The sequence below is a fragment of the Populus euphratica genome, unplaced genomic scaffold, assembly GCF_000495115.2.
Source record: "Populus euphratica unplaced genomic scaffold, PopEup_1.0 scaffold5.1, whole genome shotgun sequence".
Lineage (NCBI taxonomy): Eukaryota > Viridiplantae > Streptophyta > Magnoliopsida > Malpighiales > Salicaceae > Populus > Populus euphratica.
In genome coordinates, this window is record NW_011499848.1 from 2,864,564 (window position 1) to 2,881,868 (window position 17,305).

At 36.1% G+C, this 17,305-nt stretch overlaps 1 protein-coding gene across 5 annotated transcripts; it reads right to left on the reverse strand.

The window, feature by feature from the left end:
- Window positions 1–284: 284 nt before the first annotated feature.
- Window positions 285–16,064, reverse strand: LOC105115078 (bromodomain and WD repeat-containing protein 1-like). 5 transcript variants are annotated; one of them, XM_011011877.1, is made up of 25 exons: window positions 15,681–16,064; window positions 15,394–15,479; window positions 11,725–12,079; window positions 11,300–11,451; window positions 10,890–11,129; window positions 10,557–10,666; window positions 10,389–10,466; window positions 10,192–10,298; window positions 9,298–9,392; window positions 9,097–9,212; window positions 8,832–8,935; window positions 8,675–8,752; window positions 8,465–8,543; window positions 8,138–8,306; window positions 7,105–7,175; window positions 5,895–5,975; window positions 5,734–5,804; window positions 4,968–5,064; window positions 4,825–4,884; window positions 4,241–4,295; window positions 3,706–4,100; window positions 1,769–3,613; window positions 1,084–1,656; window positions 898–956; window positions 285–773 (listed from the first exon to the last, which is right to left on the reverse strand). In XM_011011877.1, the coding sequence occupies exons 3-25, from the start codon at window positions 12,024–12,026 to the stop codon at window positions 578–580; spliced, it is 5,133 nt and encodes a 1,710-aa protein (XP_011010179.1). In that variant the 5' UTR covers window positions 12,027–12,079; window positions 15,394–15,479; window positions 15,681–16,064; the 3' UTR covers window positions 285–577. The 5 variants fall into 5 exon arrangements, with proteins under 5 accessions (XP_011010179.1, XP_011010162.1, XP_011010171.1 ...); XM_011011860.1 differs by having other exon boundaries at window positions 11,716–12,079; XM_011011869.1 differs by lacking the exon at window positions 15,394–15,479 and having other exon boundaries at window positions 11,716–12,079.
- Between the last annotated feature and the right edge of the window lie 1,241 nt (window positions 16,065–17,305).

Genomic DNA, 17,305 nt, shown 5'->3' on the forward strand with positions numbered 1-17,305 from the left:
AGTGTATTGATTTAGTAATATTAAATGTGAAAAATAATACTAATGCATGTTATTTATGAGTGAAGATTCTTCCATAATAAATATCTCTAGATAACAAAAATATATACTTCATTAAAATATTAAATAAGATACCATGGCAATGTAGACCTAAATGGCATTGTACTAATAAGCTTTGGCGTCAAACAAGAACTTAGAACGTTATCTCCTAAAACATTAGAGAACAAGAAGTTCAAACTTGCCATTTGAGAACAAGAACTGGAATGTGAACGACAACGCCGGCAACCAGGGGCTAAAATGGTGGGCAGTTTCTGTATTCATTTGTGAGCATGCTAACAATGTTGTCTATACAAGAATGAATCTTCCTGTGGAATTTTTTCCACAGCAATCAAGCTACTTTCCCCTGAGAACTCTATCTCCCCTAAAATAACGCATAAAAAAAAAAAAAAAGGAAAACCGATTCCCAAAATTGAAGCTAGAGGGTAAAATACCTCCTCGTAAATATAAAAAAAAATTATGTACAAAAAAATTATGAGGGGAAAAACCAGATGGGCCCAACTAATATCCCAACAATTTGAGGCTACAAAGATGATAATGTCCGCGCGAACCAATTTGATAAACGTCTCATTTTTATGGAGAGCTCTGCATTCTTCTCAAAGTGTGATTCTGCGTTTGAGAGGACGACTTCAAAGTCATGCTTCAATGCCTCCAAGCTTCTATAGTAGTTGTTTTCTAACCTTGACTGGATCACTTCAAGAGACAATGGAACTGGGAACCTGGGAATTTCAGGGATCAAACACCAGCTCAAGCACCAAAAATTTTGCAAGTTACTGCTAATACGTGCTTCTTGAAAAAAACCCAGGCGTCTCAGAACAAAAAAAAAAAGGCAAGAGAATATACCTGTTAATAAAATTTGACTTCTGTGAAACTTGCCTTAGCTTTTCAACCCCATAGTGATCCTGAAGATGCGCCAAAAAAAATCAGACAAGTCCCCTCAATATCTTTGAATTGATTTAGTAGCCACATCTAAAACATTTACAAAGATCTTATACCATAAATTCTTTTCCCACCCTCATGCATGATTACCTGGTCTTTTTTGCCTGATGGCTCTAATTTGGCGAAGGCAGACAACAACTTATTTGTGATCTCCTCATCTATACGAGGCTGCTCCAACTGAATATCATCATCAAAAAGCTCCCAAGGACTGTGTTCATGCAATTCTTTGGGATCACTCTTGTACTGAATGGTACACCTCTCCCATGGACTATCAGGAAACTCCGAAGATTTGGGCTTTGTATATAGAACCCGGCCATGCCACCAATCACCATCTTCTTCACCCTCGTTTTTCCACCAGACCTTACATTTATCCCTACGACTCCAATTCCTCTGCATGGCAGCATCAAACCGAGTTCTCTCAACAAGAAAATCTGGGAAGCCAGTCATTTCAGGTAGAGTTAACTTGAATGATTTCTGAAATGCGCTGGAAGTAGGATCTACAAATCTAAGTGTCATTTTGCAGCAACAATCACCAGATCCTGCAAGAGCAGCATACTCAAGGGCTTCAACCTTACAGAACTCGACCGCCCTAATGTTTCCCTTCATTATTTTCCAAGGGCCTGCTTCTTTAGACTTCATGTGATCTAAGTACTCTTGATGGCCCTGAAAAAACAAAGAAGCTTCCAAGATAAATCATTTAAATCATAAGACCTAAATTGCAATTAACCTTAGGCATGAATCAAGATAGTAATCTTTAGCATCTCTTCAGACTAACCTGTCTCAAATATGCAACTTCATCCCCTTGCTGGGGGGTATAACGAGACCCCTCCTCATGCATTGACAGCATTAACCATGATGCTTTTTTGGCTGACTGATGCAACTTCCTTTCATCTACTGGACTGGTGTCACGAAAGTGGTAACTGGCTTTCCTGTTTCTAGTAGATCTCAAGCGAGCTGTCATCCTTGAGCTGGATCCCCATTCTTCACATGAAAGCTGACATCTATTAATGGAATCGTCAAGGGCATCTCTACAAGTATCATCCGATTCATGTCCCTGCTCCAACTGGAGATTATTGTTTGCCATATTTGAATCATGTGCAGGTGCCTTCAAGCCCATGGAACATGTTCTATGAGATCCACCAGATGCGCCTTCATAGGAATCCCCTCTGAAATCAAGATGAGGATCACAAGCATTTAGAGTGTCCTCTCTGATGCTACCATCACCTTCTGAGCTAATTCTACCTCTGCCTGGCTTTGACCTTCTATAAACAACATCAAACATCCTTTTCGGATCTGAACGGGACCCCACAGAGTTGTCCAAGGATGGCATGGAAATTTCACCAATCTGAGTATCTGATTCTTCCAATCCATCACCTTTATATTCTGAAGCACTTCCATTAAAGCCATTATGCTCCAGCATCGCCTTGACTGGATTCTGTGTCATGTTTGCAGGATTATCAGTAGATAAATCACACCTACCATTTCCTTGATTATCTAGTGAGTCCTTCAATATCTTTTTTGATCTTATCCTTATCTTTGTTGAGAAAGGCGGGAGGCTCTCTCTGAGATCAAGAGGGTTGTCATTCCCATTCACCATGTGACCCAGGGTTGGTAATTTATCAGAGTCCAGGCATCCGTTGAAGGTTGGGTGCTCTTCACCATTGGACACATCATTTACAAGCTCAAAGGTATCAGCACCAGCATTTCTTCCATTCACTGGTGCAACTCCTTGGTCCGTGTTATTTTGAACTTCTAAAGTAGGGGATATTGTGCCATTATCCTCCTGAAGTTTTGAGTACCTGTTGAGATTATTTTCATTTTCATTGTGTTCACCAAGGCATGCACTAGATCCAGTATATGCTGCTGATGAAATGGATTCTCCCAATCTCTGACGCTTAGAAGTACGAGCCTTTACACCTCCCCATCTGATATCCCCATTTTTATATTCTTCAGACAGGTCCAAAGGATAATTTTTTATCTGTGCTCTTCTTCCTCCATCCATTCTGCTGCAATGCACATCACCAGAAAAATATCCTGGATCTTGAGAGCTTGTAGGAACCCCATTTACCTCAGTGGCTTCCTGAGTAGCTCTGGAGGATGATCCAACCAAATCAACCTGGCTGTCACCCTTGTGCATTCCACACTCTGGGAGCACAATCTTACTAGAATCACGAGCTGGCAGTTTAAGGACCAATCTCCTCCTATTTATAGTATTCATGTGAGATTCAGTAAATTCATGATATTTTGCATAGTCTTCAGGCTCTTCCAGGACATCTTTTCCTTTCAAATTCCTGTTTCCCTCATCGTGCAAAGATCTATCTGATTCATCGCTTTCAATATTTGAGTCTTGCATTCCAGATTCAGTTTCTGATAAGTCACCTTCTGAGCCATCTTCATCTTCTGCGTCTGTAGCTGTTCCAGTAATTTTTGAAAATAAACTAAGTGCATTGCGGGCAGCAGCTCTTTGAGGTCTCAAGGCCTTTGAAGTGGAAGACTTACTCTTTGAAGCTTTCCTGCCAATCCTTGATTTCCTAGTTCGATTACTTCTAATTGAGTTTCCATCACATTCATCCAAATTCTTCCTTTTAACACGCCTACCAGAAGAAGTCATTATCTCAATCTGAAAAAAGTGGGGGCAAGAAGAATAAGCTAGCAAGTCAAGCATGCATGAAATCCAATATTTTGAAAGAAAATTGCTAAAAAAACAAGTACTTCAGCCTTTTGTTTTCTCCTTTTAGATCCTCGGAAACCATCCCTGCCCGCAGCCTCACTGTCTTCTGCACTACACTCTGGATCACCAGAGGAACTAGAATTTGACCTTCCTTGCTCAGCCTCGGAAGAATATTCTTCAGGGGCATTGTACTCTGAATCATTGTCATCGCTTTGCATGTCATTTTCTGGTTCCCAATCCATGGCATCTATGAAATCAGGCAGTGGCTCAACCAATACATCCAAGTTGGCCAAGGCGAGTATTTGGTTATCCGGGTCTACACTGAAGTCTGGTCCAACAGCAAATCTTACAGAAGATGGCTTCCACTCCACACCCAGAGCTCCTAACCGTCTCTGCTGGTACATGCTCTGGTAAGGTTCCGTATAAGGAATCATCCCTAGAATTCTCCAAAAAAAAAAAAGTAAGGAATCATCCCTAGAATTCTCCAAAAGAAAAGGCACTTGAGAGAATGTAATTGAAAAAAGCACATGCCATAAGAATTCCATAATGATAAAAGTTGCCAGGTGAAATTAAAACCTGAGTCGCAAAGAAGATCCTGCATATTCCGCCGGAATGGTACTTGCTGAGTTTCCTGAATTAGATGTTTCACATTGTTTGACATCGAGAAGTGAACACAAAATGAAAAGTAACTATGTAAATCAGAACTTCAATACTACTACATCTTGTGTAGGATCTATTTGGTCTGCATGAGTCAAAATTTCAAAACCCAACAATTATAGAAAAGAATATTTTTTAGGGGTACAATTATAGTCATTTATAAACTCATACTTTGACTAAAATAACTTTGCATATAGATATACATGTGTGCATGCGAGCAATAAGTAATTGCCATGGGCTGCAAAAGGGCATGCTTAGTAATTCAGAATTAGGGCTACAAAAGGATGGGCAAGAATTTTTTCAGGTGAGTACGGAACTCAACAATAAATTCAATTAATCAAAAGGGAACTTCTATAGCATGCTGCCTTTAATCAAGATGTGACATTCCCTATGATATCAAGTACTTCTCAAGGTGCATGTTTCTTGACATTATGTATGCGAAGTGTAGTGCATAATAATACATAGGTTTGCTGAAGCCACCAAATTATAGACAGCTAGCTAACCTGGTCAAGTACATTTCCGTAGGTATCTTGTATCAGGGGCCGATAATCACCGAGGAAGAACTGTACACAGAGTGAGTATCATAATGCATTTCCAGAGAGTTCTCAGTAGAACCTCCAAACACGAGTGGTTATTTGTAACTCACCTGATCATATTTAGCATCCTTTTGGGACTCGCCTTGGCCTGTATTTAATATGTACAACTGACCCACGTCATCCGAAAGTATAATAGATGTCCCATCCCTGTTATAAAAGTAGTGAACAATAATCATGACAGCAGCAGTAAGGTTGCAAGAAATTTACAGATATACCCTCCAGCATTTTGATTGGAAAAGCATACAATTAAACTCCATCTCAAGTATAATAAACTACATGTACAATAAATAATCATGCAAAACTGATGTAATATTGCTAAGTGGCAACGCCTATTTGAGACCTGAATATGGATTCACAATCGCATAAAATTCATCTGACATTTACTTGGATGAATCAAGTCCAGGAAAAGTTGAAGTTTATTGAACTAGTGAAATAACCACGAGGCTAAACTACAAAAACTGATACACTAGCCTAACTATAAGGAGTTAACCCAAAGTCCGATGAGAATATCTCTTCACATAACTTGAAATAAAGCTGAAAACAGTAAATTAATAGTCTAGGAAGCTTCTATTTTAGAAAATTAAACTATCATAAAACAATGAAAGATTTGTAAGATTCATATGTTCTTGGATATTGATTCAGAAGAGCAATACCAACAGAATCAACAAAGGAAGCTTCTCTTTTAGAAAATTAAACTATCATAAAACAATGAAAGATTTGTAAGATTCATATGTTCTTGGAAATTGATTCAGAAGAGTGATACCAACAGAATCAACAAAATTAGAGATTCTATATTAAGCATCAATAGGCACCTACGGTGAAAACTTTCCATCAACCAACTTGAAATGTGAAATTTCGTAGATCCGGATGGGTGTGCCCTCCCAAATCTAAATAAAGGAAAAAAAAATATGAATGCAAACAATAACCAAAGAAAGGTATTGCAATATAAAATGAGATTCAGCAAATCGAAGACTCACATCCCACACTATTGTTTTCCCATCATAGCCAGCACTCATAGCTATTCGCGGGTTGAAAGGATGAACATCCAGAACATATGTCTGCCAAGAACACAAATGGCATGGTCAGAAACGCTGGACACATCAAGTGAATGACTTGTGAAAAATAAGAGAATCCAACACAATGTTTATCAAGATAAACTGCATTGATATGAAAAATAGAAAAATGAGAAATGAGAGCAAAACAGAAAATAGCACCCTTCCAAGGAAATAGGTAAATTCCAGCTGTTTTACAAGGATCCACTAATAGAAATGTGATATGGGTGGAAGTTGGATTCTGTAAGAATCGCCACATAAAAGGAGACCAAACACAAGAAAGCATTGATCTCTGCCAACAGTGGTCAAAGAGGTGAAAGACGCCAGGAAACAGGCTTTGAATAACAATTAATCATTGGTCCTTGTATAAAAACAGTATAGGAGGTAGAAAAGAAGTCAAAATTCAGCAAAACATGCTTTTGAAATGCTCAAACATACACATTGGATAAACAAACCATTTCTAAAGTAAAAATTGGTAGGGACATCAAGGATCTGCAAAAATAGGTACCAATTTCTTCTAGTGAATGAGGCAGGAAAATTGACTGGTAAAACAAATTAAAAAAAAAATACTCTTTTCAGTGATAATAGTGGCATTTAAAATATTACAAAATTTTGCAGAAATTTCCCTTTAGAACTAGCAACAGCAATGAATGAGAGATGGTTACTTAAACATACTGAAAAACTGAGGTCATTATGGGACAACATATAATATATTTGAACTAACAGGAAGGAAACATAAAATACAATTGCTGGCTGCAAAAAACTAATCTATTCTTTTGCAACCCTCCTCAGCTTTTGACCATCAACTTAAAAGAAAATTCACTGAAAGTGAATATCTGAATGAATAGCAAGAACAACGTGAAACAATTATAAAATTAAGAGATGCATTCCACTTCACCCACAGGAAAAACACACTAGCACATTGCATTTACAATAGTTGTAAAACTAACATGGAGAATTGTGGGTTAAGAGCACCCTATGAATTTACCAGTCAAGATCATAGGGAGAGATGGTAACACAGAAATTGTTGAATGAGAGGAGAATATCAGTCATCCTGACATGTAACTACATATGGACAGTTTAACATTTAAAGAGGGGAAAAAAGATGCTTGTAAAAAAATGAGGAACCACTTACAGATTGAGTATGACCAGTCAAAGAATGCACCAAACTACCATCAGCAGCATTCCAAACACATATTCTGCAATCTGCACAAGAATCATCACCCCCACACAATCAACTTACAGAAAAAGAAAGACTACATTTCCTACTTCAAAACAATATTCAATAGAATCCAATTCAGTTCCGAATTTCATTTTGTGGTAAGATCAATAACATGAGGGAAAGAATTAATAGCTATTTATCTTTTATTTTTTAAAATAAAGGGACATGGCACAAAAAAGTCCATAGAAACTTTTGCAGGGTCATTGAAATTTAAATTTTGTTGTCCCACGCCCAAATCCATATGCAGGCATGTGAGCATAAAAAGATTGAAAAATTATGTGAAACTTACCGAGTAATGCTCTGTCCAAATAGTGAACAACAGCAAAAATAAAATTCAATGAAAAAATAAAAGATGAGCTTTTAAACAACAGTGAGGACCCATTGCTTGAAAGTTTCAATGACTAGAAGTAGATTTCTTCCATTTTGGATAAGTGAAACAGACAGCTGCCCTTTCCACTCCACCTCAACCAACACCAGCACAAAGTACATGCCTTTTAAGAATTACAATCATGTTTCCTTTCCTTTTTCTGAAGGTCTCCAACGCTCCAGGAATTTAAAGCATTTAGTAACTAAAATAGAAAGGGAAATGAAGACATAACCAACAAATAAAACATATCTACCACAAAGAATGAATCGTAGAGCCTAAAAAGTGAAAGTATCAACAACATTATTTTGCCGTAAAAGAAGAAGATTTTGTTGCAAATGGGAACATTTATGAATTTTGAAACAGGTTGACTTATATGGTGATGCTTAAGGACTGATCAAAGAAACACTGGGGGCTGAAATGGACAAGCATTTGTATTACTTCTGCCCCTGCCCCCCCCCCCTCCCTTTTTGTTGGCAAAAAAGATAACTGAAGTATGAGAAGATAGCTGAATTTATATAGTTGCACTCACATACATCCATAAATATGTACATGAATACTTGTAAAAGAAAGAAGTATTACCCATGATAGCAGCAAGGACAAAACGATTATCCAGACTCCACACAATCATGTTTACCCCACGAGGAGTTGGAAGAATTCTCTGTCGTGGACCTCCTCGTGGAGGCTGAGGAGGCATTGGTGGAGGAGGAACTTTCAGATGATAATGCCGTATCCAACGGCCAGCTTTACCCTTCAAAAAGAAAGAAACACATATTTGTTGTTCAGAAATCAACAAGGTATCCTGGTATTGCTCAAGGTCACATTGGCACAAATTGAACCTCACAAAAAGTAATTGACCGATTCTCATTTTCCTGAGAAAAAAGAAAACCCGGGGAAAAGGTCATTTACATGTGATCTACGTGATTTTGGAATCCAAATAATTGCACTGCCGTCTCGAGAACAGGTAACAATGCTTTCGTGAAAATACCTGGCATGTTTAATTATGAAGCAAATATTGTCAATAGATCTCATTAACTATAACAAAAGGGTGTGATATAGATATATTCTCACAAGAAAAAGCAATGCAACATAAAGAAGCAGTTAAGAAAATTTCCATACCATGAATTTTTAAATTTTGGAATATTTTCTTCCTTTGAGTTGTCAGCCATAGAAAATCTAGATGGCATGGCACAACCACTACAAAACAAAGCAGTATCCTATGTCAGCATTCTAATTTTTGTAATGGCAGCATTAGCACAGAGAAAGAAACACTTACCTAAATTGGACATAGTTGACATCATTCTCGTGGCCAGGTAACACATCTATCTCATGATTTGGCTGGGCTGAATCATCCGTGTTGGATTTAAGAGCATTCCACACCTGCAAGTGATGAGATATTACTGACAAGTTATCCAATGTTTACATGTCAACAATCATTCACATCAGTTGTCCCAAGATCAATATTCATACCACATATAGAAGATAAAAATAGGATAACCATTACGCAGAATTGCAAGCAAGCTAAGGGAATTTAAATATACCCTAGCAAGGTGGTCAGAGCTACCAGTGACAAATACAGTTCCTTGAGCATTGAATGCACAACAAAAAATCTGATGGCTCTGAGGACCACTACTTGTGGACGGACCACTGTTCTTTCCTGCACCCATTCCATAATTCTTGTAACTTCTTTTGATAAATGAACCAGTTCATCAATCTTGAGTTTGAATGAAAAAGTAACTAACCAGCCACAGGATCTGGAGGCCTTGGAACATATATTCGTGTACCTAGGTTGGAAGACCTGGCATCCCAAATCCTACATGTTCCATCATCAGAAGACCTGCAAAGAACAAGCAAAAGCTATAAATTATTGCAGAGAACAAGTACTGCGGAGTCAGCATTGTACTTTCAAGGTAGTGGTGCCACTTTTTTCAGAAGGCAAAAATGCAGATTTTACCAGGGAAAAATACCAAACATGAAGCTGTGGAATTTTACATGCATAAAATTCACATGGGTGCAAGGGGAAAACAACTACTACATGATTACTGAAATAAAGACGGAGTCAAAATTCAATTGAAACAATGCAGACATTATGTGCCTTAGGGCCTAAAACTAGTCAAACTTGACTCAACTAAATCTTAATCACAACAAATGAAGTGGGCTATTGCGAGTTGTTAGGGCTGGAAAATAGATATTTATTGACAACCACAAAAATAATTGATCTGAAATTCTGGGACAAGAAGATTGAGATACCATGCTACAAATTTAAACATGGCAACAATAAAGAAAAAATCTACAAAGTTAAAGATCCGGAGAAGATAGCAGAGATACATGAATTAAAATTCCCATTAATTTAGGATACAAAAGTTTAAGTCAAGAACCATCCCTATCAAATCTATTCATGGTTGGCACCTGGCTTCTCCTCCAATCATAAAAGGTTTCAGATGGGAAAAAAGTAGTTCTGGATTCAAACCTAACAAGTGATAAATTAAAGTCCTGCAACATCTACAGTGGCATGTTCCAATATCAAGTTTCCTTGCAACAAGAGAGTCGTATCCAGAGGCAGTAGATTCATGAAACGAAGAACAAAATCTCAGAATTTTAGAAGATGCATAACAGAAGATTGCAATCAGCCTTACGACAAAAGCTGGTATGCAGAACCAGGCCTTGGACTAAATGCAATGGCAGTAACAGCTGCAGAGTGTCCACGAAGAACTGATATTGGCATCCCATCTGGCAAACGCCACTGCCCAAATCCAGATGCAGCAATCAAAATTTGGGTATAAAGAGAATAAACAGGAAGAAAGTCCTTACTTTTTAGAAGGAAAAAGCTTACAACTCGAATTATGCAATCATTTGAAGAGGATGCCACCAAGGTATTGTTTGAATTTACAGCCAAGTCAGTAATGTCCCCCTTTCATGCATGGATTGAAATGCAACTTATGATTAAACAGCAACGGAAGCCAAGAAATCAATGGTATTGGATATACATAACCATACTCACTTCATGCCCTCGACAGCTAGCTAAGCAAAAAGCAGTTTCCATGGACCAGATTTTTACAAGACGATCATCTGAACCAGTGACAACATATCTCCCAGAACGATCAAATATTGCTGCAGGATTTACATTGAGGCAGTTTTAGGTACAAATCCACAAATATCAATGAAAACTAAGAGAATGAATATGGTGTGATGTCCAAGATGCATCTGGGCAAATGTTTTATTTTATTTCAGATTTTGGCAGACTAGTCACAATATATGACTTGTGAGTTTTCCCTAGGATAGGGAAATGAACTGCATAGTCCAATACCATAAAATTTTGATGTAAAACTCATACCACAATAGACAGCATTCCGATGTCCGCGTACTCTCTTGACATTTTGCATTTTCTGTACCATAGTTGATGGTTTTGCAATAGCATAGCATGCTGCACGAATAGATGGTGCACGATGGTGTCTTGCAAAACCACCCCCAATTTCCCTCAAACTTAACCCACGAACCTGATCAGCATGTCTATGAGGCCATCGCATGTGAACAGGGGGGTGCTTGACTTGGTCATTTCCCTTATCTCTATCACCTTTAGACACAAAGGAGTATTTTACTTCTTAATAAATTCCAGTTAAAAACAGACAATGAACTCTATTATGCCATTATGAACAGAAATATCTCACAAAAGCATAAAAACCTCATACAAACACAAATGTCAGGTAGTCATTTCATTTCAAAACTTAAATAGATGTAACCTACAACTCAAAAGTGAAAATGAACCCGTTCCCAGAAGAGTAGGAACATCAGCAGCATTTGGAGCATCACCAATCAAGCCTTCTGATGGAGAGGCTGTGTTGAGCAATAATTGCTTCAAAAGCTTTACCAAGTGATTCTTCTCAATGTGAGGGTACCTGTATATATATAATTAATGAAAGGTCTAGTCAAAGATAGTTTGAGGCAAAAAATTAACAAAATACGATGTGCATTATATATCCACAGAAATGCAGACAAAAGTTTACAAAAGAAACCAGGACCATTATTTCAAACCATTTTTAACTCAACCATTTATGTAGGCACATGCAGTTTGCCCCACAAAAGCAACACTGAGTGTAATTGTGTGTGAACACACGAGCGAGTGAGTGAGTGAGTGAGAGAGAGAGAGAGAGAGAGAACACATTGCATACTGCTCCTCCAAACAATTGTAGCTTAATGGAAATGATAGACCATTATCATTTTCATCCCCACTAGGCCTTTCACGTCTTGAATACCATGCATGATATCTTCTAGGTAAAAGTTGATGTTCAAGAAGTTCATTCCAAAACTGTACATAAGTTCTCTGACATGGCCCAGCTGAAAGGAAATGCATAATTAAAAAGTAAACTTCACTAAGGTCAACATCCACATCTTTCACCCTTCTGCGACCTGTCTCTGACTCTGCAAGTTGAGCAATCTCACGCTCCTTACTGAAAAAGCTCAAAGGCATCATACTACCTGAAGGTGCATCCCTTGGAGGAAAGTACTTCCGGAGAGCAATGTTTCCTGTAATTCAAGAAGCCAGAAACACAAATCTTAAATAAACAAGTAAATCAATTCTCAATTGAAAAAGAAAAATTAAACACTAAAAGATACAAGGAAATATAGGGAACCATTTGGTATACAGCATAGAGGAACTTGATGAATTCAACCAAATTAAGCATATTTATAATATTTAAACTGCACATATAAAGAACAAGAATTTTCAGTTCTCAAACTTTTGTACAGCAAAAATAACATCAAATATTTTATTCCAGGGTTGAATAAAAATATTGTTGTTGGAAATGCCTGAAATCAAATTAAATTTGAATATATATTGAGTTGGATGTTCATCTTTGATGGTTTATTTGCTTCCAATTTAGATCCACTTTTGCATTGTATAAACATTAAAGATATTTGTAAGGCTTGCTTTGATAAGAAAAAAACATCGTAAGAAATTATTCTAGTACAAAATGATTTATATAATGAATTTTTGATTAATTGGTGGTTGAAAAATGGTTCACAAATTTTTTTATATTAAATCATTAACAAAAATAATGAATTTAATTGGTCGTACAACTTGCTACTAAACTTCAATAAATTTTATGATTTCTTGATTTTTACAGTATTTTGTAATGATTATCCCTACTGATTATAGTAAAATGTTAATTGGTTATAAAATTATTTTATTTTAAAAATAGGTTTTCATCGGTAGTAATTTAAAAATAGGTTTTAGTTGGTAATAGCAGAAGTTCTGAAGAATAAATTTGATTTATTAAATTACTTACAATGCAATTAGATTTAATTGATAAATCAAGTCCATATATAAGCAAATTCTGAAGTTTAAATTCAATTATTAATCATTATACTACAGAAATTTAATTTAAGAAATTACTAAATTAAGTTTAAAAAAATTGACATCATTCAGAATTCACATCCTGTATTCTAACAAGCAAAACCCATTATTTGGGTGTTTATCAGTTAGTGAATTTGTAGTGTGTTTATAATGTGATCCATTACTTCCAAATTGTGTCAAACATGAGACATGCCCTTATCCCTCCATCATCGGCCCTCACGCTCCAACCAGATGAACCACCACCAAAATTGCAGTCCTAAAATCACAACAATACCCACCTCTAGTAATGGTGCTATAAACAGAAACACAGAACAACTTGTCAGCTGTGAAACCCTGAGCCAACAACAACAAAATCCAGATTTGCCAGCACCAAATGGACCCCAAGACCTCCATATATACATGCATCCACTGAACCAAGAAGATTGTGACTAATAATAATCTCCTAGTCCATCTAACATGACCAAACCTCAATTCATCCTAAAATTGAAGGCCTTGATAATCGAGCATGAAGACCATCCACCTCAATTATCTTTGACAAGCACTCATTTACCAATCAAACATTATACACCTAATGCTAACATCTCAAAAGCTCTAGATCAATGCAAAAGGGGCTCGTATCCACCCTGGCACAATTAATGCTACCATCTAAAAGCTTAAAAGCTAATTTGGATGCATTAAAAACATGGTATAACCTGAGACCCAATTCCACCTTGCATCAATAGAATTTAAAATCTAATAATGTATTCGAATAAGTAAGACTATTAATGAAAATATTGACTGGTTGGAGAGATAACAAGAGTAAACCACCACCCCTTGGGCCCCCTTTCTAGCAAACCATATTCGAACATAAAAACACCAAGAGAAAAGAAGCATAAAACTTCCCTGAACAACCTAATGATGGAACTAACTTCTGATAATCAAAATCCACGATGATTATCAGGAGAAGGTCATTCCTCCAGGACCACTTCCTGATGCAAGTTCTGATGATCAAGACAGAAACATCCGAAACAGAGCCAAGCAGAAGGAATTGATTGAATCTAACAACATGAAGAGTAGTGTTAAAGATAAGGCTTTGGCTGAAGCAAGTTCCAGTGGATTGAAGAACTCTGTGCAGGCTAAAGTTCCAGCCATGCACGTTGGCAGGAAAGAGCAGTTGATATCCCATAAGTGATGTCAATCTTATTATCATCCAAGTGGCAGTAGAAATTAATATTAACTGTTGTTATCCTGATCTGTCAGTTATTAACAGTTAGGAGTCTATCTACTATGTAACAGTTAATTGTAAAACTATATGTATTGAAGATTAGTAGTTCCAGTAGGTTATGTTGTAATGAAAGCCTATTTTAACTTGGTGTGATTCCAATATGGGAGAGATTCCCTTGAGTGGGGTGAGGCTACTTGTTTCTTATCATTGTAATTCTTTGTTTGCAATAAAATTATAAGACTTCTATCTTTCCTGTCATTAAATCCCTTTTCTGTACAACTGAGTTTGCTTTGTTTACAAGTAATTGTTCCAATCCATAGTGTAATTGGCATTACTTTCAGGACATGAAGGACAAAGAGCCTATGAGTTGAGAAACTTTATGCACTGCAAATTTACTGCCACTAGCATAAAACAAAATGAAGTTCATAATCCTGTCTGATGCAGACAACAAAAACAATCAGAATTCAAGTGCTTTATCATGATTAGAAAAGATATGTGTTTCTGAAAACTGTATGGGTCTAGGCTTCTAGCTTATGCTTTTGTGTCCTATTAGTTTTTAATTAAAAAGAAATCCTTTTTAAGTTGGAACGATAGAAGTTTCTTGTTCAGGAGTCTAAGTCCCTGTTGAATTAAGAATTCAAGTATGTAAAGCTTTTGGAGTAACCCTATGAGGACATGGACTTCAAAGCTATCCTGTGTCACTAGTATTCTCTTTGCTAGAAAGTTACCATCTACAACTTCTTCGGTGTGAATTTTACAGATGAGCTCTGTCATTTTCCTCTTTATTTATATTCCACTTTGCCTACACGCACATAATTTTCTAAGAATAAGATACCTCCCAAGTCTCAAGTGAGTCCTCGCTTAAGCTTTATGATATCAAGGTTCAGCAGATCTAGCACAATATGGTACTTCGACAAATAGATACAGACCCCAAAAAAAACAAAAAAAACCTACCAATTGAAAAAAGAAATGAATATAAACTCCCATCGCCCTCCTGACACCTTGAAGCATTCCTGGTACTTCACTTACATTACTACTACAGCCTCTAGATTTTCCCGGAATCCGCATAAGGTTCAACCAGGAATTAAAATCAAACAATGATAATGAAGAGGAAGTCTCTTCTCGGCGCACTCACATACACACGACATAATCACATGTGCACACATGAAGAGCATACACATTAACCAATTGGTTTACTATGCCACACACTAATCAAGTAATAATCAGTGACTAAACCCCGATTTAAACTAGTTGTAAACAAACATAAGAACGACGTGGAACCTGAAGTAAAGCGAGAGATAAATCAGCCAGAGGGGACTCTCGAGTGCTTTTGAAAGCCAGGCCAGTAAAAATCCAAATGCATTCCTCTGTAAGACCAAAAAAACAAACAAACCCTAATTTCAAATTATCCCGATTTGCAATCAAACACAAATACTAATATCGAAGCAGACCTTGTTGAAGATCTAATTCAACACATTCACCATAACCTTATCTACTTCTTCAGTAACTAAACAAAAAATCAGATAATGACATGAATAAAACCAAAATAGTAGAGAAAATGTGAATACCTTCAAAATTTGAGACAAAACGGCAGCGTTTTAGAGGGGTAGTGGCTTGGCTTTTCTTTTATTTTATCTTCTTCTGGGATTGAAGGAGATGAAGAGGTTCAAGAGAGAGTGGAATGAGGTAGAATTTTAAATTAGGAAAGGACCGGCGATGGTGGGGAACGCGCGAGAAAATGATTTAGATTCTTGGAGGGAGCTGCGTCTGTTTTCGATTCTGGCTTTGTTAGAGAGATTGGGGCGCGGGTTGAAGGAGAGACGGGAGGAGAAGGCAGGATTGAAACGTGGCTTTTTATAACTTTTGCGGCTACTTTTTTTCCTTCTCTACAGGTGCTTTGAGAGAGAGTGGAGATAAAAGAGAGGAGGGAATAAAAAAGGTAAAACAGAGGCTGGTAACGCTGTTCATAGGAATTGGGTTGGAATCACTGTGCATGTCAACGGTGATTCCGTCCCAAATCTTCTTTTTTTATCTTGTTCTTTCTTTCTTTTTCGATTTAATTCCTTGTACTTTTTTTCTCAGTTTATTTTTTTTTAATTTAATTTTTTATCTAATTTTTCAAGATTAATTTTAAATTATAAAAAATATATTAAGCAGGTTGGAATCAATATCTAAAATATAAAATTAAAATAATGGCAATAATATAATATTTTTTTATTTTTAAAAAATTATTTGTAATATCAATATATTAAAATAATTTAAAAATATCAAAAAAATATTAATTTAAACTAAAAAATAATTTTTTGAAAAACACTTTTAAAATATAAAAATAAATAAGGTAAAAGTTGCTGAAAACATATGACCATGAAAAGGTTAGGATGGTTGTCAATAAATTAATAAAAATAAATAAAAAATATGAGATTTTACATGATTTTTTTATAAAATACCATTCATTGTAATAAAATATTATTTATTTTTTTAATCGTTTTTTTTTTTCAATATCATACTTGGACATTATATTTATGCTTTACTAGGTTGTTCTGTTTTTGTAAAATAAATTATGAGTTTAACAAGTTAATCTAGTTAATTTAGATTTTTTTTAATTATTTTTCTTTATCAATCTTGTTATTCTATATTGGTTTGATTGGGAATTAAGTTTTGTAGTGTGTTTCGATTTGTTTTCTATTATGTGTTGGGAATTAAACTTTGTGATGTGTTTTGATTTGTTTTCTATTATGTTATATTAGTCTCATAATCCGAGAATAGGCTTAGCAAATTAGCTTGAAATTGACTCGTGATGTTTTCTGTGTTTTTTTTAATTTTACCATTTAAAATAGGATCGGTTGGGAATTGAGTTTCATAGTTTATTTTGATCTGCGTTGCATGATATTATCCGAGTCTTGTTGAGATTTGAAAGGCTAATTTAGTTTAGAACTGGTCGTTATTTTTTATTTTATTTTTATGAACTTATCCTGGTATCATGACCCATATCACGGGTCCTCGATGTTATATTCACTTTTTATTGAGTTGTTTTAGTCTTGTGACTCGGGCTACTGGTTCATCAGGTTAACCAAGTTAATTTTATTTTTTTTAATTGATTTCTTGTTCCATCATTCAATATCGAGTCTAATTGTGAATTAAGCTATATATTTTGTTATAGTTGCTTTTTTATTAAAATATCATAGTCTAATGA